This window comes from Larus michahellis, chromosome 1, assembly GCF_964199755.1.
Source record: "Larus michahellis chromosome 1, bLarMic1.1, whole genome shotgun sequence".
Classification (NCBI taxonomy): Eukaryota; Metazoa; Chordata; class Aves; order Charadriiformes; family Laridae; genus Larus; species Larus michahellis.
The window spans coordinates 120146967-120169201 of NC_133896.1; the positions used below are offsets into that span (position 1 = coordinate 120146967).

The 22235-nt window shown below is 43.1% G+C and overlaps 1 protein-coding gene across 15 annotated transcripts in view; it reads right to left on the reverse strand.

Moving 5' to 3' along the window:
- TIAM1 (TIAM Rac1 associated GEF 1) overlaps window positions 1-22235 on the reverse strand; it is a 192261-nt gene that overhangs the window by 8038 nt on the left and 161988 nt on the right. For 10 of the 15 annotated variants that reach the window (XM_074600573.1, XM_074600601.1, XM_074600583.1 and 7 more), the window contains 8 exons: window positions 15971-16077; window positions 7587-7766; window positions 7074-7142; window positions 6664-6789; window positions 4929-5037; window positions 2639-2818; window positions 2397-2515; window positions 502-610 (listed from right to left, as the gene is read on the reverse strand). In XM_074600573.1, the coding sequence (XP_074456674.1) occupies window positions 502-610; window positions 2397-2515; window positions 2639-2818; window positions 4929-5037; window positions 6664-6789; window positions 7074-7142; window positions 7587-7766; window positions 15971-16077 (999 nt within the window). Of the gene's footprint in view, window positions 1-501; window positions 611-2396; window positions 2516-2638; window positions 2819-4928; window positions 5038-6663; window positions 6790-7073; window positions 7143-7586; window positions 7767-11235; window positions 11455-15970; window positions 16078-22235 lie in introns of those variants that run through there. The other 5 variants (XM_074600674.1, XM_074600664.1, XM_074600555.1 and 2 more) reach the window with 4 other exon arrangements.

The window sequence follows — 22235 nt, forward strand, 5'->3', positions numbered from 1 at the left end:
AGATTTATGCCAACAGCATTTTCAATTTGTAGTTTGGCCACCCAAGACAGCCTACTCGGAGGCAGACAGACCACTCCAAAGCAACGCACTGGGAGTCCTGGCTTAGCTTTTAAGCACTTTTTAAAGCTTAGATATACAAGTCCTGGCAAAAGGCATGGAGAAGAAAGGCAAAGCCTCTTCAAGCCCCCAGCCCCATCCTATAGGTTGTCAAGTAGAGTTGCTTGGCATCGATCAGACTACCAAACTGTATCTTTTCAGAGACAAATACCTTTCTATATAGCTCTTAATTCATAGCCTTGGATATAGGTTTAAGAAACTCTCACACTATTACAGCGGTCTCCAAATTCTTCACAAGATTTGAATCATAGCAAAGAGAAAAATATGGTTTTAGGTTCCAGCCAATCTTGCAGAAGGCCATGCTCAACTACCTTCAACAAATATCTGCTAAGGCACAGTCAGCAGTCTTTTAGGCATCCAAAATAAAATTACTGGGATACAAACCAAATGCTGCCAGCTCAGGTTCCTTCTTCCATTTCCCCAGTGAAGCAGGAGGATTCAGCCATATCACTGTATTATGCAAGAGCAAGTCCCCCATCGAAAGGTCTGCAACCTGCCAATGCAAACACATGCACAAAGACACAGTATGTAATCAGTTCAACAACGCTTATTTGAATTCTCAGTTCAAGAAAACTTGCTTGAACTTTATTTTTAAACAAACACACACACAAGCAAACTTTTGGAATATTTAATCAGATGACTGCAAGCGTGTGCACATAGACTGTGACAGCTGGCAATAGATGCATGTAAATCTTTAATTGGTAAGCATAAATTAGGAGAAGTCAAACTCAAGAGTCCAGCTCTCATCATTTGGTGGGAAGTCAAGGCAAACCCCCGATGTTTTCCTTGCATTTTTTGTTCCTTTGTCCATCTTTCTCCCTACCAGTTTATTTCTACTTTATTTGAACATTTAAGCATAGCCCCCATCACACACACAGTTTGGGGTGAAGCTTAGAGACCGCACCACGTGAAGCGGTCAAAGCACTTCCTCCTCACAGTGGCTATGGCTCTTGATTTCGTCCAAAGGCTTACCTGTGGAAACCACATTGCTGGAAACAGACTAATAAAGGAGTTCATAACAACTGTTGGGAGATGCCTACTAATATTGCAGCAAATGGAATTTCGACTTCTGGTCTCCCAGAGTGACAAATCCAGGACTATCCCCAGTCTAGGTAGGGGCCATGCTATCCTATTCCTCCATCCTCCTCTCAGTGACGTCTGACTTTTGCCAAAGGATGACATGGATACCATCATCACAACAACCTGAGGTCTCCCCGATAACAAAAACAATATTTAGATATGCGTTTACTGCCTCTTCTCCCAGATTAACACCAAACCACAACTGCTCTCCCAACAGATGTCCTGACACGCTCTCTCCACTGCTGCTTGCCAGCACCAACCATAGTCTCTGCCCTCTACCCACCACCTGGATCCTCCCTCCCCACTTCTCCAATCCAGCTTCCTCAACACTACTCTGTCCCAGACCTCCTCTGCCTTGTAGCCCAATGCCTCTTACGTTTGTTCTTCATCCTGGTTGTTGGCAAACCCCCATTACCATTACCAAAACCCCAATACCATTACTTCATACAGTCATGTCTCTCTCCAGCCTTCACCCCCATCACTGCTCCCATCGGCCCTTTAGTGTGCCTCTATCTCTTCCTTGAGTCCCCCTCAACCTTAGTCCATTCCCCCTTTCCTGCCCACTGCTCTCCTTCACTGCGCTGCTGGACTGCGGACCCACGTTTTATCATTAAATGGAGAGCCCAGGTCTCAGTCTGAAACTTCAAGACACCTTCCATGGTTTTCCGAGACAGTTGGCCAGGACTGAGCCACACTGGATCCTCATGTGTTTGCATACGCGCCATATGAGACATCTAGACCAAAGCCCAAAGCGCTCTCATATATCAAGCCCACTAACACACTTTCCAAAAGAGAAACAGCAGTTTCTCACACGCCACGCCTCACATTTTCATCTCTTTAGAGCGAGTAGAGATGTAAGTACAGACTTGCCTCAGCATGCCAGTCCACTCAGACTGGTGGCGCAATATGATGTGGAACAAAGAGAGCCAAGACATGGACCTCAAAATAGTGAGCTGCAGGCTGGGATGGGATTTTCACCCAACACTGAAGATGAATTAACCCACTACTACTTTACATTGGTCTCACTCACTGAACCACACATGGAAAAGCAGGTTTTGAATTGGGTTGGGATTTATCTGTTTGCACCAGGATCCACTTAAATGACATAGCACAAGAGGTAAACATTTGATACAATTTAACACTCAGACTACAGACACCAAAATAACAGCCTTTTTCTCTTAAATTTGATCATCTGTTACCTCTTTTTTCTCTCCTGTTTGTTCTGCTATGAGTTGGTCAAACACTGCCCCATATTCTTCATGGATTTTCTGCATTTCATTGATGTGGCTGGCAACTTTGTTCATTGTTTTTATGGCCACTAGAAGACAGATAAGAGAGATAGGGGAAGAGACAAAAGGTTTTTTTAAGCCTCTGAGAGGAAGAGGTTTAACCTCCAGATCAGAGGTTAAACAGGGAAGAGCAACGTAGGTTAGCTCCTTACCATCAAGGTGATAATGTTCTTCACTGTCTACATCAGTCAGAGCAAAGAGCTCCTTCAGCAGGAGAGGGTATTTCAGTATCCGCTGGATGGGTTTGATGAGGTAAGACTCCAGTGTGGAGGAGTGCTGCCGTCGGGGATTCTGCGCATCCAGAAATGCCTTGAAAGCAGTGTCTGTCTTGGCTGGAAGATTAAAATGAAGCAATTGGATAAATCAAAAATCATAACAGCTGCCCTGATAAAGTGACTTTTCCAGCTTTAAGTTCACTTATCCAGAGACATTTTGCCAGGAAGTGTAGATTTATCAGGTCCACAGTATTATATTTATACACTTCAGGTTTTGAGTTACTGACACGTTGCCACAGATAACGCTATTTATGATTTAACATCAGGCACCCACCTACCGTACCAATACATGCAGTTTTTAATTTCACTACCCACAGTATTTCTGGCCTTGCAACTATTCTAGAGCAGCATAAATTGTTTTAATCATCTGTTTCCTTTAAGACAAGGCTCAAATCTACTCTTGAGTCTAGTCTGACAGGTACACCTGTAATATTGGTGAGTCTGGTTGTTGTTACCTCATTAAACCTTAAAATGCAGTACTGAACAACAACAACAAAATCAACAGCTAGTAAGGAGGCAGAAAGCAGTAAACATGATAGTACAACATGTTTTGGGAGCACAGGTAGACTGGACACCTGATTGCTGTCATCTTTTCTACCCGATTGCTACTGAATTTATAAAAATACCATTTCCTCTGTTGCTCCCTCTAGTAGAGCATAAATTTGTATGGGGAGAGAACTACGAAGAAGGTGGTATTTTTAGACATACAAGTTATTCAGTGCAGGAACAATTCCACACAACTGCTTTTATTAGAGCTATGTCCCCTGATGAGGTTTGGGTGTCTTTTTTGCAGACAGTCACCTGATTTCAATAAAGCAACTTCCGTTTCAAATCCAAAAGCCACCTGCGCCTCAGATGAAGACAGAAAATTACACTTGAAATACACAACCAGGCTTTTTAAGAGATTTATCTCTGGAATAACACTTTAAGTTCTGTTTCTACAATAAATAAAGCACAACCATTCCTCATTTATAAATACAGTCAGCAATGAAAAAGCAAAACAATACAACCTACTCTGCGGCCTTAACATTAAGGTTTAACAAAAAGATGCTGAAAGAAAGCATGGATGTGACTAGCAACAAATCATTTATTCATGCATTCCACAGAGCTGCCAAGTATTTTTGCAGCATGGTAAATACGAGTTTACAAGTAGAAATGAAAAAAAAAAAATATGTACAGGAAAAAAATAAAAAGAACCCAAGAAACAAAAAGCCCCAAAACTTTTGACTGTCCAGCATCCAGATGTTCTTTGAAAAATAAGAGCTCCTCCCTTAACAGCATTGCTCCTACAACTGGAACCATTTGTTTATTTAATATCTTGTACAAAAAAGAATTTCATGAAGCACTGCTAACTCTAAAAGATTAACACTTTCACAGGGGAACACACATCACACCAAGGCAAGGAGGCCCACGGGCATTTATAAACCAGACCACAGTTCATTTATCTCCATCTCAGCAAGCCAAGCTCTGCTAGGAATTTGTACGTGGGAACTTCTCAGGCAAATTGGAACAAAGGTGAGAGGAGGAAGAGTGAGGAGAGAGAGCACAGTGAAGTTAACATATTTAGACAGCTTCCATAAAACATTCTCCCAGGCTGATCCTTTCCTAGTGGCTGTCAGCGTTCAACCACATTGGCCAGAGCTTCAATGGGATTGCCACTAGCAAGGATTCACAGCACAAACTCTAGGAGGATCCAGAAGTCACTACAAGCATCACCACTTCTGGTTCCAAAGTACACAGTGCTCCATTAGCACGCGCCACGTCACCCATTTATGAAAACTTTCATTTTCCATATGACCGAAAAGAAACCAAACATGTCGGGGAGAACATATTAAGTGTGTGTGGGAAAACTACATGCGAGGTTAAGGACCTCTTGTAATGAGCTACTTGGGTATCATTACATTGACGGTGGTCCAAGAACACCCATGGCACAGAGCACTCTGTGAGCTTCTCAGGCCAAGTGGACTCATTTCCCTACTGCGAAGGCTCCTGGAGAGCAACCAGGCACATGTGTGCCCCCACTCCTCCATCACAACTTGCCCTACACGGTTCGGGGTGCAGTGGCAATCACCCACAAGGACAACCTGCAGCAGCCCAAACTAATGTGTCGCTGCGACATCTCTCTCTCTGCAGGCCCAGGTCTGTTTGTCCAGCACACGGCTCTTACCTTTCACCAGGACTTTGGGGACTTTTGTGTGGCTGGCACAGAAGGCACTGTACAGCTTGAACCGGTCGGCGTAGTAAAGAAAGGATCCACCCAAGGAAAACAACACTTTCTAGGATTTAATAATAAAAATAAAGTATTAGGAAAAAAAGCACATGAAAACCAGTTAGTTATTTTCGCTTCTACCAGGTCACATGAAGTTTTCATTTAGCTTTTGGATGACAGGACACTGCATTTTTAGAGTGTTTTCACACCATTTAGCAAGAAACAGGCCCAGCCCTGGTGCCGGGATTCAGGCTATGTGATTAACATCATTAACCAAGTTCCAGTTATGACGATCTGGAAACACAACTGATTATACAGGGAACTAGCTTCACAGCTGCAGAACTGTATTTCAATGCCTGAGCTTAAAACCTTATTGATCTAAGTAATGACCAGAGGCCACAGGAAGGACCAGACATACCTGACTTTGTAATGGATCAAGATACTAAGGAGTTGCAAGCAAGACTATTAATTATCCCCCTGCACAAACAGACCAAGGTCTTCACTCTTTTGAAAATGAGTTTGTGTTAAGGGCCAAACACAACCTTTCCCTAAGATAACTATGCCAGAGTCAAGCGTCTGCTCTGCTACCCACTTTGGAAAAAGACAACATGGGGTGGGGGATGAGACAACACATAGGCAGCTTGTCTACAGTCAGCAGAGGGAAGCAAATTGCAGAACTGAAACCATGAAGCCCTGAAGTCCCGTTTTGTACGCTGCTTTCAGACTGCACACGTAGGACAGAGTTGAAAGTGAAGTTGATGCACGATTCATGGAAAGAGATGGAAGCAGCAGCACTCAGAAGACAGAGTTCTCTCCATAAGGAGGCTTCTTCTGCACTCCTCTCTAAAGCTCAGAGCACAAAGTGGTCACACAGCCTTCCTCCACTTAAAAAAAAAAAAAAAAAAAAAAGTATCTCTGTCCTTTCTGTTAAGGGCGCATTTCCTACAAAACAGAAGCTGTGTCCTAGTTATGCAAGGGCAGCGTTCATTACTGCTGCTTATTTTAAACAAGCACCTGATGTCAAAGCCACACATGCACAAAAAGAAAACTTCTTTCGGTAGTTCCTCCAAGGCTGTATGTTAGCTGAAGAGCAATCCCAGTGGAATTATTATTATTCATCAAGACATTCTGTCCTCTACCAAGGTGAGTGCTCAAAGCAAGAGTAAAACTCCCCAAAGACCAAATACTGTATTAGCTACTTGCCACATATCCAGTACATGACTGTGTTAGAAATAAAACATAGTTTCTGTTTCGACATTTTCCTATTCATTTTTTTAACAAAGTTTATATATCTTTAGTTTATATTTCTACCTTTGATGCACACCTGCTGATAGTTGGAAGTATTTGCCATATAGTTCCTCTATGCATCAAAAGCCCAAATACAGAATTTAATTTACAAAGACTTGATGTAGCTTTCCATTTCTAGCTTTTCCTGACAAGCTGAGACAAGAAATCTGGCAGAAGGGCAAGAATAGCATCTAAAAGCACATGGCGTTACAGATTTGTAGTGCCCTATATAGCTAAATGTAGCATAAACTACAATTGCAGCAGGATGTTTTTCAAGCAGTTCCAGTATTAGCTAACAATCTCAACTGTAAGTAGATGTAGGTTTTTACATGAACAGCGATAACAATCAGACAAAATACTATAAAGACTGTTAAAGTACTACTCAGAATGTAAACAATGAGATTACCTTAAATTGCTCCACTTTTTCAAGCTTTTCCAGGTCTGGAACCAGCCTTACTCCATCTTCAAGAGTTTTCAAGAACTCTACCTGGAATGCTACCATTTCAGTCAGATTCCCAAACAGAACATCCAGCTAGTAATAGAAAAAAAGAAGATGCTGAAAATATCACTTTGCAGCTGAACTATCTTTTCTAGAACTTCAGTAATTCTCAGTCCAATTGTATAATTGGATGCCAGGAAAAAAAAACCTACAGACTATACGTTATCGAGCAGTACCTTTATACTCTTCTCAATCCATTATTTTTAAAGAAGTGGAATTCAAAATTTCTCCATAGCCCTTGATCAGACAAGCAAGTCAATCTGGGGGGTGGGGAAAGTGGGGCTATCTAGCAAAAATAAAAGCAACAGATAACATACCTCATCTGGTGTGAGGAACGTTTCTTTTTGTAGAGGCTTTAGATATCTCTCCATTAAACAATTTAAGTCCTAAAAATACAGAAAAAGATTCCCATGTTGGTTCCTCAAGTTGCCTCTGAATATTTATTGAAGTGGAGAAGATCACGGTTTACCTAGTCTATGAATTTTTCCCTTTCATGCATAAGACAAAATAGCTGTATTTCACAGAATTTAAAATAGTAAAAGGAAACATTCACACAGTTTTACTTACAAAATCAATACCAGCTCTCATTCAGCAGTGTTCCTCTGCGCACCAGCTAAATCATTTCAAAATGACAGCATAAGAATTTGGAAAGCCTACTTATTTCAGAAGTTTAAATTACTATTCTAGGGACAGATTATAGAGTCGAATGTACGTTAACTAAGAGATACATGCATGGAACATAATTGGAAGTATTAGAGAAAAAACTAACAAAGTTTTGCGGAAGGAGGAGAAATACTAGTAGACTGAAACACCACATTGAAACCCCTTACTTTGACGTAGGTGCGTTCTGTCTCGAGAAGTTCACAGATAACCTTTCGCAGTTTGTCTGCATCTGTGAGTTGTCTCATGGTGGCCAGCTGGGGTCCTGTAAATTCCTGAGGATGAGCACTTGAATCAGAAGGGTTCATTTCATGCAGACTGCGACAGAAAGCAGCGACCTGCTCTGTACTCTTTAAAAAGAAGGAAGAGGAAAGACCAGCGGTAATATTTTAAGTAAGAGCTATAGGAATGATGGGAGCTGAGAAGCCTTTGCAGTTAAGCAGTTGCAGCCTGGGGGCTTTATAACAGGTACCAAGTCCAGAAATGCACACATCATTTCATATATCTATCTGTCCTCTTTCTCAGTGACTGGGGATAAGCAGGGGTGGGGAAGAGTTGCACAATTCAAGTTAAAGTGCTGTTCAGTAACATTCCTGGTTTCAGATAAGCATGAACTGTAATTAAAATAAGCTCATCCAGCACTTAAGATTGAAAAAATAAATAAACAAAAAGGCCTAAGAATCGGGAACCAAAAATGACTGTGCAAACAAAACACACACCCCAGCCCGCTGCCAGTTCCCTATTCCAGTTTGCAGTAGTCCTGTGAGGAGCTGCGTCAACACAGCCAAGGAGACAACATGGAGACAGAAACTGTTTAAGCTGTTTTTAGGCGAAGCAGAGCCACCTGGGGAACCAGAGCCTCTCAGGCTTCAAAAACAAGCTCTTTGGGAAAGTAACTGTATATCTGTTCTGCGTCTGGAAACACGCCTTGCAGGGTGTATTTCTTCCCCGTAAGTCAGGTTTTTCAGAGCTGCTCCATCTAGCTGGTTTCTTTAATGTTTAATCAGCTGTCTATATATAAAGACAGTTATCCTCTCTTCACCTCCTCATGTTATATCATCTTCTCGCATCTTTCGTTACACTGAAAAGCTTGGAGCAGGTACAGTCTCTGGTGTCAGTGACGACAGCCCCAGGCTTCTAGGGTTGCCAAAGCAGTGGAGAGCCCTGTCTCCATCCCTCCCCGAGACCTGGAGGGGACACGGGAGGGAAAAGAGCTGCTGCACTTGATCACACCTCTCTAACCTTCTACGTCTAATCCTGCCATGGTTTCGTAATCCAGATTTAGAGACTTCACAGCACTGCCTTTATATCCCTCCAGACCATACTAAAACAATTTACCCCAAATTATCCTGTTCCAACAGAGAATATGCAGGGAGAGAAGGGAAAAACAAAAAAAAAAAAAAGGAAAGAAAAAAAGCACACCACCACCCTGCAGTTTGGAGAAAGCGCACTGCTCCCTGGGAGGTCACTTCACTCCCACCAGCTGGTAGCAACAACATCATCCGGAGCCTGCACTTAGCCCACACCTTCGCGATGGGCCAGGCTGAAAAAAATCTCTGCATTTTTTAAGCTGTGCAGTCCGCTCACACACAGCTATTTTCCTCTCTCAGTGCTCCTACAGCTCTACACAGCCACGAAGGAACATTAACCATACCAGAGATAAGCAAGATACTTCCTTCCATAATACAGTTACTTTCCCTAAAGGTATCTTATGGCTGTAAATGCTCACCTGAGTGTACCACTGCAAGGCATATTAGTAAAGATGCTTGTTATGCAAAGGATAACTTTCTTCAGGACACAAAGGTAAGCAATGAACTAATTGTAACCGATGTCTACACAAAAATGCCTTTTGGACACAGTTTATTACAGGAAAAATATTAATCTTCAATATCTGATGTTTAACTCAGATAAGGAAGAAAGGGAAAACATTATAAGTCGAGGGCAGCGGGAAGCAGTGAGTTTAACCACTCAATTTCCAACTAACTCGGCTTCTGGTAATGGCACATGTCACAGAGTTGGATTTATTTATTAGCAAGGTTTATTAGCAAGGTTCCACCTATACTCGCTGTATTCTTAAGTATACCCAAAGCACACTCAAACTTTTAGGTGAAGTTTGTATTACATTTCAACAGCTGCGATCTTGATCTCAACAGTCCCAAATCCACAAAGCACACAACGTGAAAGTCTGGCTCCAGCACAGGCAAAAAAAAAAACCTGCCTGAGTTACCTGCTCTGCTGGAAAGGGACAAAAACCTTGCAATTAATAAATGTTAATCTGAGCCTGCAGAGACACAGAATAGGCAGGGTTTCCCTCAGAAACATTTAGCTTTGTTAGGACTGTTTCTTGAAAGAATATTTGAAGAAGGCATATCTGGTGACATTTTGTTCTAAGAACCAACTAGACAATTAAAAATAGTTATAATACATAAAACACGACATGGATCAAACTCCAAAAATAAACCAAGTGTTTTAAGCAGTTCATGCTTGATACCGCTCAGACAGCTCACCATCCGGTGCATCAAGTTGCAATAAGTCACAGAGAAAGATGCGGCACCCAGAAAGAGAGTGAAAATCCACTTACACCATGAAACGCCAGCTAAACGCTAACAAGGAGCTGAAAATTGGATAACTGTCATCCAGGCACACAGCGTGCCCTAGAAGGAATAGTTACACCCATATGCCAAAAAGGAAGCGTAGTAGACTTTTAAAAGCCTTACCTCCACTTGCGCACACTTAACAAACAGCTCGCTGACTTCAGCCATGCCCAGTTCCAGCCAGCAGCAACCGAGCTCTGCCTGCCACTGCCTCACATCTTTTACCTATTTCCCAAATATCATTCACCCGACACTCTTTGGACAAGTTTAGAGTCTCAAGCACAAGAACATTCACAAACCCGTTTTCTTGCTTGTTCGTTGAACAAACTGTCTTGTTTCGTTCCTGAACATAATCCTTTCTACCCTGTATTTACTTTAAAAAAAATAAATTTCTAGGCAGAAAGCAGATGCATATTGCACCCAGGGAGGTTCATAACGCAGCTATTTTGCTGAAAGCTCTCCAACAGTATTAACAAAAGCCTCTCTGTCCCCATTTTCCTAGAGAAAGTGGACAGAGTAGAGAAGGTCTGGAACAGAAACAGATCCTTTTATCTCCCAGCACCAGCTCTGTTTGCCAGCTGCAACAATGATAGCGCTGAACGGGGATTTCTCTAGGAGAATTATGGCATCGCCCTTCAGGCACAGTTCTGCGCGCAATCCCATCTAGCAGCCTTAAAATGAGGTGGAGGGCTGGCACAACTGGGCTGCTAAGCGAAATTTACTTTGCAAGTACATTAAGCCCTCCTCTGCGGGGGGAAGGGGGGCCCAGCAGAGGGGCTAAGCTCACATCCTTCCCATTCATCGCAGGAGGAGCAAGTCCTTAAACTCATAAAGCACGTTGATGCTGCCCATGGTGGGGAGTTTTGGCTGCCTGCCCTATAGTTGTGAGAGCGGAGTGCCATTTCCCCTTGCACTCGCCGTATAAAGACATACGGGTGCCTGGGCATCCGGCAGATTGCCCCCTTGAGCGGCACGCCGCACCTCTGTTTTGCCACGGACGACAAACTCTAAGCAGTATTGATCTCCCAAACAAAACTCAGGCAAATTGCATCCTTTCATGCGTTGCCAGGACTGCTAATGACATTGCACAATAACAAAAAGCCTCTACAGGGTATACGCGTTACAGCTCAGCCTCGAATTTATAACCTGAAAATTAAAACAGCATGAAAATTCGTTTAGCCGCTGATTACTTAGACTAGTCGCATTGCACAGTAGATCTGCTCACCAAATACAGCATACGGTACAGAGAGTCGCCGGCTCTCCCAGTGCTTTCGTTCTTGAGTTTACGGTTAACTCTCCAAAGAGCCGACATTGCTGGAAAGGCAGTATTGCCAGAGCTGTCACTCAGCTCGGACGAAAATCCCAGCTCTCCACATATTCAGCTGATCCGAAAGGCTTTCCCGCTCCAGACGGATCCTCCGAGCTGCTTACTTGGCACACAACGCAGCAGACAGCTGCATTTTAATAAGGAAGGGCAGTGACCATATTTCTCCAAGCAAAGCCTTTCCGCATGTGTCATTTGCCGCTGGCCTTGTCCGCTCGCCACATCAGCTGGAACTAAGAGCCGGCTACCAGGCAAAGCTGAGAACTCAATGCTGCTTCTCATAGGCTCGTTAAGAGGAAAACTTCAGCAGAGAAGCTGAAATGCAGCAAAGCGGAGGTGAAGGCAGCCCGGGAATATAAATGTCTGTTGCCTGTGGCTGAGCATGAGCCGATTGGCTACAAACGGCACTGCCGAAGAATATTAAACATCTGAAGGGACAGAGGCACAGAATTAAAAGAACTTAAAAAAGCCAGCTACGCTACTGGAAAACCGACCCCTCAAATCCCTGTTTTAATCCCTTCACATCTATTGCAACACATTGAAGGTTTTGAGACTTAACTCTGGTCTTGGATAACGCTGCAGAGAGAAGACGACCTATTTTCTCTGAAAAAATACCTCTAAATGGTATAAGCATGTACACACACAGCCCATTACAGCATGCTCCCCTAAGCACAAGTGCTGCAAGGTAATTAGCTTTCATTTCAAGAGGCAGATGTCTTTAATTAGAAACAGGGAAAAATGAGTGTCCTGCAGTATTTAACTAATGATGATTTTTCAAACACACCCCCAATCAAATTCAAAGGGCCATTACAGGAAGAAACATGCACAAAGACTGATCTTGAGATGCAACACAACACCTATCTTAGCCTTTGGTAACCTGCAACACTAAGCACTCACACATATAATCACTTTTCAGGGTACCTCCTCTGAACCTCAATTTGTTCTACGATATTTAAAAGGCCAAAACAGTCGGGTCACCACAGAGGCAAGTAACCATTTAAGAAATTACTCTGGTATTAAATGTTCGGTTGAATTGAAAATATTCAGTTGAATTGAAGACAGACAGAGGCGCATCACCTAGATTTCATTAACAGCCTGAATTCACATGCTAGATGAAAACAAGCCTGAAGAGGTGCCAGAGATCAGGCTTTCCTTTCCACCACTCTCCTCCTTGTGGCTCCCTCATGAAATGGGGAGAGAAGGGAAAGTCAAGAGTCCACCCCAGAGCAGAAGCAACTGGGAGCACAACTCAGGCTGATGACAGTTGCATGGCTTAAAGGAAAAGAGTAGCACCCAAAAAGCGTACCTGCTTCCTACTGTTTACATAGATTTCAACCCAAGAGACGCTGCACCTAAGAGGGCTGGTTGATGCCGGGAAAGCATCATGAAATTAGATAGGGAGTGAGTCCAAAGAACACCTGCTATCCCACACCACTGCACTGTGCACACCTCAAGCCACCTTGGAAATGGGCTTCTACTGTTTTAATGGAATAGTTCCCATTTTTGCTTATAACTGTGAATCCTTTGACAATAGTAAACAAAAAGACAAAAGTAAACTCCATGTTATCGGGTCTTTAGGATACACAGAAGAGAAGATTTTTTCAGAAAAGGGAGGAATCCTCAGAGCTACTGGTGAACCCTTCAAATCCTTCACCACCACCAACAGCTTGGAGGCTTTTGCAGATTAAGAAACAAACGCACCACTACTAAAGAAACACACACCCACGTGCACACATGCTGGGCTGGGGGAAGGGAAAGAGACAGCTGGGAGGGAGGAGAAGGAAAGGGCAAGACACATTCAAGTACCTCCTGTGTTATACATCCACCTATCACCTACGTGATAAAATTACAGATAAATCCAAAAGGACCCAAGCCCAGCTTTTGGTAGGATTTCACACAGCTTACCTTCATAAAAAGCCTACCCAGCTTGTGCTACAAGAGCAGACGAAGGAGAGCTGCAGCACTGTGTTCCTCTCCTTTTCCCATGAATTATTAACTCTCCCCTAGGATCGCTTTGCTGGCTGGAGAGCCAGGACGTTTCCTTGGAGAAGCTCGGAGCTCTCGTCCTCTGCAGCGCTCTGCGGGCATCTGCAGACCACCAGCACCATGGCACGGAGCGGTGGTGTTTGCAGGATTAAGCCCTGCCTCAGGATCACACTATCGCAAGGCAAACGGCAACCCAAACGCTATTTTTGGATCTTCGTCTGCTAATGTCACATCTGCGCTGAAAGACGGGGAACTCTGCATTTAGCTGGGAGGCTCCAGCATAGTTAAACTGGATTTTCTCTGCTGCCCAGCAGTGAATGGATACGAGTGCTTCTGCCCTGCTTTTGCCAAGAAGGGCAGAAAATAAAGAAAGTCTCCCCTGAACTCCACCATCTGAGGGAGATGGGAAGCTGTGGCGGTCGTGGCGATCCCGGGGAACACGCCCCTGCTGGTGGTACGAGGGCAGAGTGTTTCACTTCCCACGTACAAAAATAACCTGCGTAAAACAGCGCTGAGGACATCAGCGTAATCTTCTGCGCCATAATCCTAGAAGCATGGAAAGGTGTGGCAGGGCACAGGAAACACCTTCGCTTTTTCCCCCCCTCACCCTACCAGCCGGGTGGCGACTTTCCATGGAAAAACACATGTTGCAGACTCCTTACTCCCCATGCAGATTGGCTTTCCCAAGCACACAGAAAAGCAAAGGGATTAGGAAAACCCTCTCGTTGATTGAGCTTTTTAGGTTAGGGTTTTTTTTCATTGTTGTTGTATTTAAAAATTAGCATGTGATTAGCAAACAATTACATCCTCCCCGCTACTATATACTGGAATTCTCTATAGGCATTGCAAAATAATTTGGGTGTTTCTGCACTTTTCATTAGAGAAGAACCACAACAAAAGCCCACTTAGCACAGAGCTCTTCTATGTGAACAGGGACAGTGGCATTCATGAGTTTGCCAAATTGAGCACACTGTATACATACTATATGTACAAGTGTGCTTCTGTTTTTATGGAAGACCATTTCAAGCTGTTTGTCCCATAAAAACCAGAATGCGAAGTAAAATGCCTCACTCCCCTCTAAATCACACAAACAAAACAAGACATATTTCTGAATTTTAAAAAAAAAACATGTACCATTGACAACATTTCATTTGCAAAAAAACAGATTTCCCTCTCGTCGGAAACCAAGGCTTGTTAGAGTTACCAGTTACTCTTCCAATCAAAGAATATTAAGCATTAGAGCTGCTAATGCACATTTCTCAGTTTAACTAAATCTGCTGGGCCACAAGGCTAATCATGTAATCCTTATGCCTTGCTTCAGGCAATTACAGCTCTGAAGATCCAGGAGGCAAGACGCAAAATGGAACCCCACAGCCTGTCGCACGGTTCAGAAATAGAAAGCTACGGAAAACACACCAAGAACATTTATTCCCCAAGCAGCTATGTGTTATGCTCAGTGCTCTTCCACAGCTTCAGTGTTTAACAGAAGAGACTCCTTTCAGAGCATATGAAAGTCCCCCATATTTACAGTTAAAAATCCTAAAGTACCAACAAACACTTCCACTTACTCAAGAAGAAATTCTTCGTACTTACAAGAAAGAGTCCCGTAATGAAACCTGGAAACAAACTGTAAGAGTAATCACCTTCTCTGCGTGCAAGTTCTGCATATATTTCATGCATAGGAATGTTTCCTCTTATCTGACTTCCACTGTCTGGCTATCAAAGACAAAACTACAGGCTAGCATGACATGAGAGATCAGGAAACAAGAGGCCAGGGTCTTTTCCTTCCTTTTGCTACAATGACGAGTAGAATAGCACAGGGACCAGTTCAGATCTCACTGTAACACATTTTCATTAAAACAAGAGCTAAGAAAAAACACACCTATACATAGGCACAGGCTAAGTGATATATGATACTGACGAGATCATGAGTTCTGCAGAAAAACAGCTGTAAGCTCACACTATCACCTATGCAACACATACCTAAAAGGAACCAGTGCCTTGAAAATAACCTCAGTTGATTCCACTGCAAAAGCCACTAATCACGACACCTTATGTTGCAGCAAGCTCCCCAGCACCAGAGCAAGTGCAAACTACCAACCACTGTGAAACCCATCCCTTAATAGATGGCAATTAGCAATCCATTTGCGCAACCTCTTAGCTATAATTGGAGAGTTTTGCTTCAATTTAAGGTAGATTGGCTATAATTAGTTTGCATTTAAAAACTAGCATGCGTGTTATGCTATTGATTTAAGGAAATAGTGTTTAACTTACATTCTTCCTATGCCTAGAAATCAAGAAAGAATAAGATATCATAATAATCCACCTCATCTTTTGTTTTAGCTGGCCTGCTCTGCTGAAGGAGGTGATAAACCAGCCTGTTTAAAAACTATGTGGGAATATTATCACAAGATACTCAAGATGTGAGCCGACACTGGAAAAAGGCCACTAGTCTTGCTTGAGAGGTAGCGATGTGCCATAATCAAAGCTGTAATTTGTTACATTCAATATCATCCGTAAACACCTTAAAAGTAAGATTAGCATTTTCCCAGGAAAGGTGCTCTAATCATGTGCAGCTGTGAAGTCAGCACGCCAGCTGTGAGCGTACTGCGCTTTCGCTCCTTGTCATGTGAAAATGAAACTTTCTCACCTTGCTCGTCTTATCGGCCTCATCAGATGACTCCAAGTCGTGCGCTTCTGCCTCCTCTGGAGCTGTCTCAACAGAGCTGTCCGGGTCGCCGCAAAGCGAGTGCCCTGCTGAAAGTGAGATGTGCGTGAAAACCCAACCATAATTTCCGAAAAGTCAAAAAGCTGGGCGCAACAGGCTTGGCATTCCCATGGAGGGCCAGGCCCCATCCTGCACGCAGGTACGTGCCAACACGATGTTATGCCAGAGGCGGTCAATGACCTCAAAGGACTACCTCGGTTTACAGCAGGGGCCAGGTCTTAACTACAGGTGTAAAAATAAACAAGTTATGGCCAGACACATTATTTAGTTGGAAACTATGAAAGCCGATTCAGAGATAAAGCTAAAATGCCACATTTAAATTCTTACGTTTATTATGAATTTCTTGGCTGGCGAGCAATTGCCTACCTTTATACTTCAGTGGTTTCAAATGGAAACTGCAGTATGTGAGCGGGCAGGCCGTGCCAGGAGGCAAGCCTTGATCAGCTCTTCCTCCAAGTTAAGTCAAATGTGATGACTTTAAATTGCTTGCAGTTTTGGCCTAACACACCCACTACTGAGTTTCGATGTTGATTTTTAAGGACACAAACCTGGTTTTAGCAGTTTTCAGGAGCCTATTACATTAACTGAAAATTAAATTTCGTTTCCATCAGTACGCGGCAACAACTATGCACCCCTATGCCTGCGCGCTCTTCTGGAGACTATAGTGTTGATGCAGCTAATAACGCCTTTGCGACTTCTTGCAAATAAATGATGAATTACCTGCAAGTGACAAAAGAAAGAGCAGAACTAAATCCACCCTGAGAGCTCTGTGCACAAATAACTTTTTGGGGGATCTCATTCCCTGACTCAAATAGCTGTAAGAAGCACTATTACTACACCTTAGGCCAGTCTTCACAGAAAAACAGATTTCATATACGTTCAACTTCTAGCTGTGGCAAATTATAATGGCCAATGATGGAATGAACTCTGCCAGGAAACTCCTGCATGACTCTAAGCTTCAAGCCGGCATAAAGAGGTGCTTTACAGCAGCCGCGTCCAGATGCTAATTCCTTTTACCTTTCCCCTTTCCTTCCCTCAACCCCGTAAGGAAGAGATTTTTCTGCGGTGCCACTCCTGAGGCGGGATGGGGAAGTGTGGTTTCCGAGTACACCTCCCTGCCTGCATCCGGGCACACAAACAGGACAGTGGATGGGATTATACCCTTTATTCCATTACATTTATTTTTCAGGTAATGCAGAAGAACATAATAGAAGTTCAATGGATGCAGCAACATAGAAAATCTCTGCTTTTTAAAACCCAAGACTCAAGAGCCTGTATTAGCATTGGGTTTGGTTGTATTGTTAGCACGTAACTTTTAAATGTTTTGGTGGAAAACTGAAAATTTTTCAAATCAGTGGGTTTTTTCATTTGCTAGCCCTACATATAGAAGCAGTCCAACAGCAAGCTATCATGTTGTCAGCACTCGGTGGTCCAGCAGCCATATCCTCCTATTCGCTACTTAATTGAAACATGGACATTTTACAAAGATTAACAGTGATTTAGCACATCGGATGCAGCACCATTTCTATGTTAGTCCCATGCTGACTCTCATGTTACTTGCTATTTTTCAATTAGACATTTCAATTTAGGTAAGTCACGTATATTTGTCTATAAGAAGCATTTGGCTAGATAGCAATGCTGTGAGTAAAAAGGCCACAGTAATGCTAACACACATCTGTCATTCTGATAAATTTCAGTATGGCCAAATAGGCTATAATAGCATGGATGGTCTTTTTAATTCAGATAGAATGGCAGGCTGCTTTCAAAATCAAGAGATTTGGGGGGGAAAAAAGGTGATTACACACATCTACTGTATTTGTTTGTATTTATACTGGACTGAAATATGTTTCATGATACAGAAATTATAGTCTCTAAGAAATATGTTTCCTAAATGATTAAGAAAATTAAATTTCGCTGCCCCTTTGCTGCAATTGAAAAGGCTCTGCTCTCCTTCCAAGGAGTTTTATGTTAACGCACAATGTTGGTTTGCAAACACGTCCTAGGTAAGGTTAACACATCGAGGCTGAGGGCAGAGATCCAGGTCTGGGTTCCTCAATACCCAGCTGTCAGCCACTGTTCTTGCAAGCTTTCAGCCACAACTACCAAAACCAATTTGCATGACTGTACAAGATTTCCATTTAGTTGAGCCTGGAAATAATTTGGAAAAACTGGAATTCAGAAATCCGGAAATAAATTCAGAACATATTCTGTGTACTGGGATGGAGCTAAATTGGACACCAAATGAAATTAAAAGGACATAAAAGGTAGCTCAAAGCTGAGCTTCTGGAAGACATGCCTCTCTTCTGAAAAGATAGGGTTTACCCTGTCTTTTATGTGCCTGCAGGGGTTGTTGGCAATGCAAAATCTATTTGAAGAAGTGTTTTTTCTGTAAGAAGTTAGGTTTCCTGAGCCTTGCCCAGATTTTATCAACTTGGACTACCAGCTTTTTGGTCTCTCCATGAATGTATGAAAAATATCATGAAACCCTTTACCTATCCATTTAAAAATAAGAGCAAAAATGTGCTATGGGTGATAATTTGTTTTGGGCAGTCTCTGTTTTTTCACTGCAATTAATTTCCCATTATAAGCTGTGTGAAATACATCCTACAGCTGTTTCTCACCCCAAGCCAAGGCAAATAATGTTTGTTTGGGGGTTTTGGCTTTTGCTTTTAAGCTACCACTTTTTCTTTTCCTGTATATTAAAACACCACTTAATCTGTTTCCTGCAGTATAAACACTTTTACCCAGCAGACAGCAATCTTTCACTTATGCCTTAATGAGCAGTCACACAGTACATGTGCTCAGGGTATTTCTAATGTCTGAAGCTGCCAGAGCCAATGTCGACTTTAGCAGGTTTATCTGCTAGTTGTTAAACGCAGGCAATCAGTTCAATAATGCCGCACGTTCCTGCCTTTTAATACCTTCCACTTACCGTCCCATTTCTGTCAGGCTCACTACAGCATTTTATTTTTGCCCTGTAAATCTTTATTTAGCTGTGCAAGGAGCTCTGAGGACAATGTGCTCGTTTCCTTCTGCAGCACCTGAACGCTTGCCCAACCCCTACCATTTACTAGGGACAATAATGCGTGGGATTCACTTGACATTAAGGAATTAGAAAGGGAAATCCAAAAAGCAGCAGGAAAAAGGGGTCAAATCCATGTGGCCACCAGCACAGAGGGAGGTCACACGAGCTCCCAAGTTGCCTCAGCAGTCCAATATCCATGACATTACGACTAACGTCCGTTAAATAACTCCTAGTTATGGTTAGAACTAACAAAATAAAAGGAAGTCTTATATCACTGGAGTAAAGGTGCTGGGGCTTAAAGGCCTGGAGGATCATGTAAAGCTTAAGCAGCATGCCAACACTTGGCTAAATTTTTCCACGGTGCTGCTTCCAATTTGCAGGGTTGCTGTCGCTCAAGATTTTAATGAGTCTGCCACAATATTTGGTACTGCTCTTAAAGCCCGCTTTTCAGTGCCAGATTACTTGGTTTTTTTAATGCAGTGGAAATAAATATTCCCAGCCAAGCTCTTTCAGCTGTGGTGCAAAGCTCAGAAGTCCGCATCCTGCTAACACAAAAAGCAGCATACAGATCAGAAAACCTTCCGTGTTCATAATTTTAGCATCACGATGCCTTATTCCTGAGTCTGTGGAACTGGCAATACTTAATTTAGTCCCCTCAATGGAAGCGACAGGGAAGTGCTGGGAAGGGCAGCCATCTGCCAGCGTGTAAGCCAGAAGCAACAACAGGCTCGTATGGCTGAAAGCTACGGTTTGTAATTTTAAGGTGCCTCAGTCTCTTAAGCAGGTTGTTTTACACATCTCAGCACAACAGCTTGCCGTGCCACTGAGGCAGAGATCTGTGACTGCTGCAGCCGGGCGGCAAGTGTCAGGGACCGAGGAGCTGAGCCCAGTGTCCTTCCCTGCCCACCTGCCACCGCTCCCCTGCCTGCAAAAGCTGCCTTGTGCTCCTGCGGACTTCCTTCACCGACGGAACTCAGCGATACTGGAAGTCAAATACAGCGATTGCTTCATCGCTTTCAGTGGGAAATAAAAGAGTGACTCCCATCCGAGCTGCAACAGCAGGAGAAATATGGACCGGGTGGAACGTGACCGTCCTGGCTGAGTCCCAGCCAGGACACTCGGGTGTCTGGGCTCCTGCGAGAAGTGCTGCCAAGGTTTCTTTCAGTGGCCAAGTGCTTTCAGCGGCTCATGTCTGACTGTAGTCTTAAAAGAAGAGTATCACTTACTTGGGCAGTTCAACAGCAACTTCTTTAAACAGAAAGTGTCATTTCTAAATGCTGCTGGGGAATGGCCCCGTTATGAAAACGGAGTACCTTTCAGAAGAGACTCTGTCGTTAAACAGCACAATTTTAATATAAATTGTTAAGGAACTGTCTCTCAGATTAAATTTTGATTTGAGACAAAATTTCGCCTATAAAGCCACAATAAAGAAAAGGTAAGTATGAATTTTTTTTCTTTTTTAGAAGAATTCTGGTTACCTGTGAAACACTGAAACGTGAAAGAAGGAAACATCATTTTTACACTGGGTTATTCTGTCCCATTGGGAAATCCCACAGAATTGATTAACTTGTCCAAAGACCTGTAAAACTGAGCTACAACTACCACAGTTTCAGTCAACCAAGCTACCAAAGAACAGTACAGGAGCAAACTGGGAAACTCTGCTTTTCCTGGAAAGGTACAGAACAAGCCCCATAAATCTCTTTCCCTTTAGACAGCAGCCTATCGCTTCTCTTTCCATTGCAACTAGGTAATAAATTGCACAAATATAGAAAAATCTATGCTGAACGTCATTTGATTCATTCACTCTTCTTGGGAAAAATGCAGATTCAATGAAACCCTCCCTGTACCAGCTGTACCACCATCACTTCTCACCATCCCCAGCAATACGCTTGAGTAGCCTGTTTGTAATAAACAGGAATTTTCATCCACGTAAAAATGAAGCATGTGCTCAGGGACCTTGGAAATCAGGGACACTGAGATCAGAAAAAAAACAGCCTTTTCTTCTGCAAGTGGCAGCTCGGGCTGGTGGAGCCGGCAGGGGGAGCGGCAACACAGCAAGAATATTAGGATAAGCAAGGATGGGAGCAGGGATGCTTACTGCAACTAAAATGGGAAGGGTCAGAAACCCAATGCCGTGGCGCAAAAACTAAGGTGCTAATAGCCACGCTGCTTATTTCAACAGCAGCTCAGGCGGAGTTTAGAAAAGCCAGGAATGAGGCCTCTGAACGCAATTCTGAGTGAGGCAGCATCCTTGAGCTTTGGCTTTTCAGCTTTTAGAAAACAGATCTCGCGAACAACAGTTCTGCATGTCTGCCATTAATTATATATGGAAGACCCTCAGATTGCTGCTACAGTAAATGCCCCTGGAATTGTTAAATGAAGCACTGAATGATAACAGTATTTTTTAACGTGCGACAAAAGGCATGAAATTAGTCATCTGCCTCAGGAAAATAACCCTGAAGAAATTAAGGTTACTGTTGGTCTCAGCTTGTTCTGAAATCCAAATTACTTAGCCTAAGGGGACCTGTGACAGGACGAGGATGGAATGAAAAATAATGGCCATTCTTACAGTGCAACTTTGTTTCAGTTTTATGCCATAGTCTTTAGAGTGGGTGGTAACTTCAGGCTCTGGTTCTCCTGCTTTCTGAATGACAAAATAATAGACTCCTTTAAAATACTTCATATCTAGAAGATTAATATACCCATTCAAAACAGGGGTGTACTTTCTTTTTCATCATTTATATACTCCACGCAGTGATTTATGTGGCTCTCAGTTATCCCTGCAGTTAACCCTCATGCGAGAGGTCTCCAAAATACAGGAGCGTGCAAAGCCTAAACCTCAGAAATTCTACCCCAGAGTAAAAAAAAGCTGGTGAATTGTGCTGAGACCACAAACAAATACGGATACTGCTCCCCACTCCCATTCCCAAACCCCCAGATCCCCTTCTAATAAAAATAATCTCCTTTATATCTCCAAAATATCTCCTTTACGATTTGGGGAGATGTGAGGCTGTGTTTCCAGCTTTCAGGCTCTCGTTCCCTGGATTGAGTGGAGCAGGTTGGGGAGACAAAGCACTCCTCGTGGGGAGAAGAGACAGCTCGCACTGATCCTTTTAGGCAATAAGGAAAACATGCTGCAGGGCTCCAGACAGAATGAGAGCT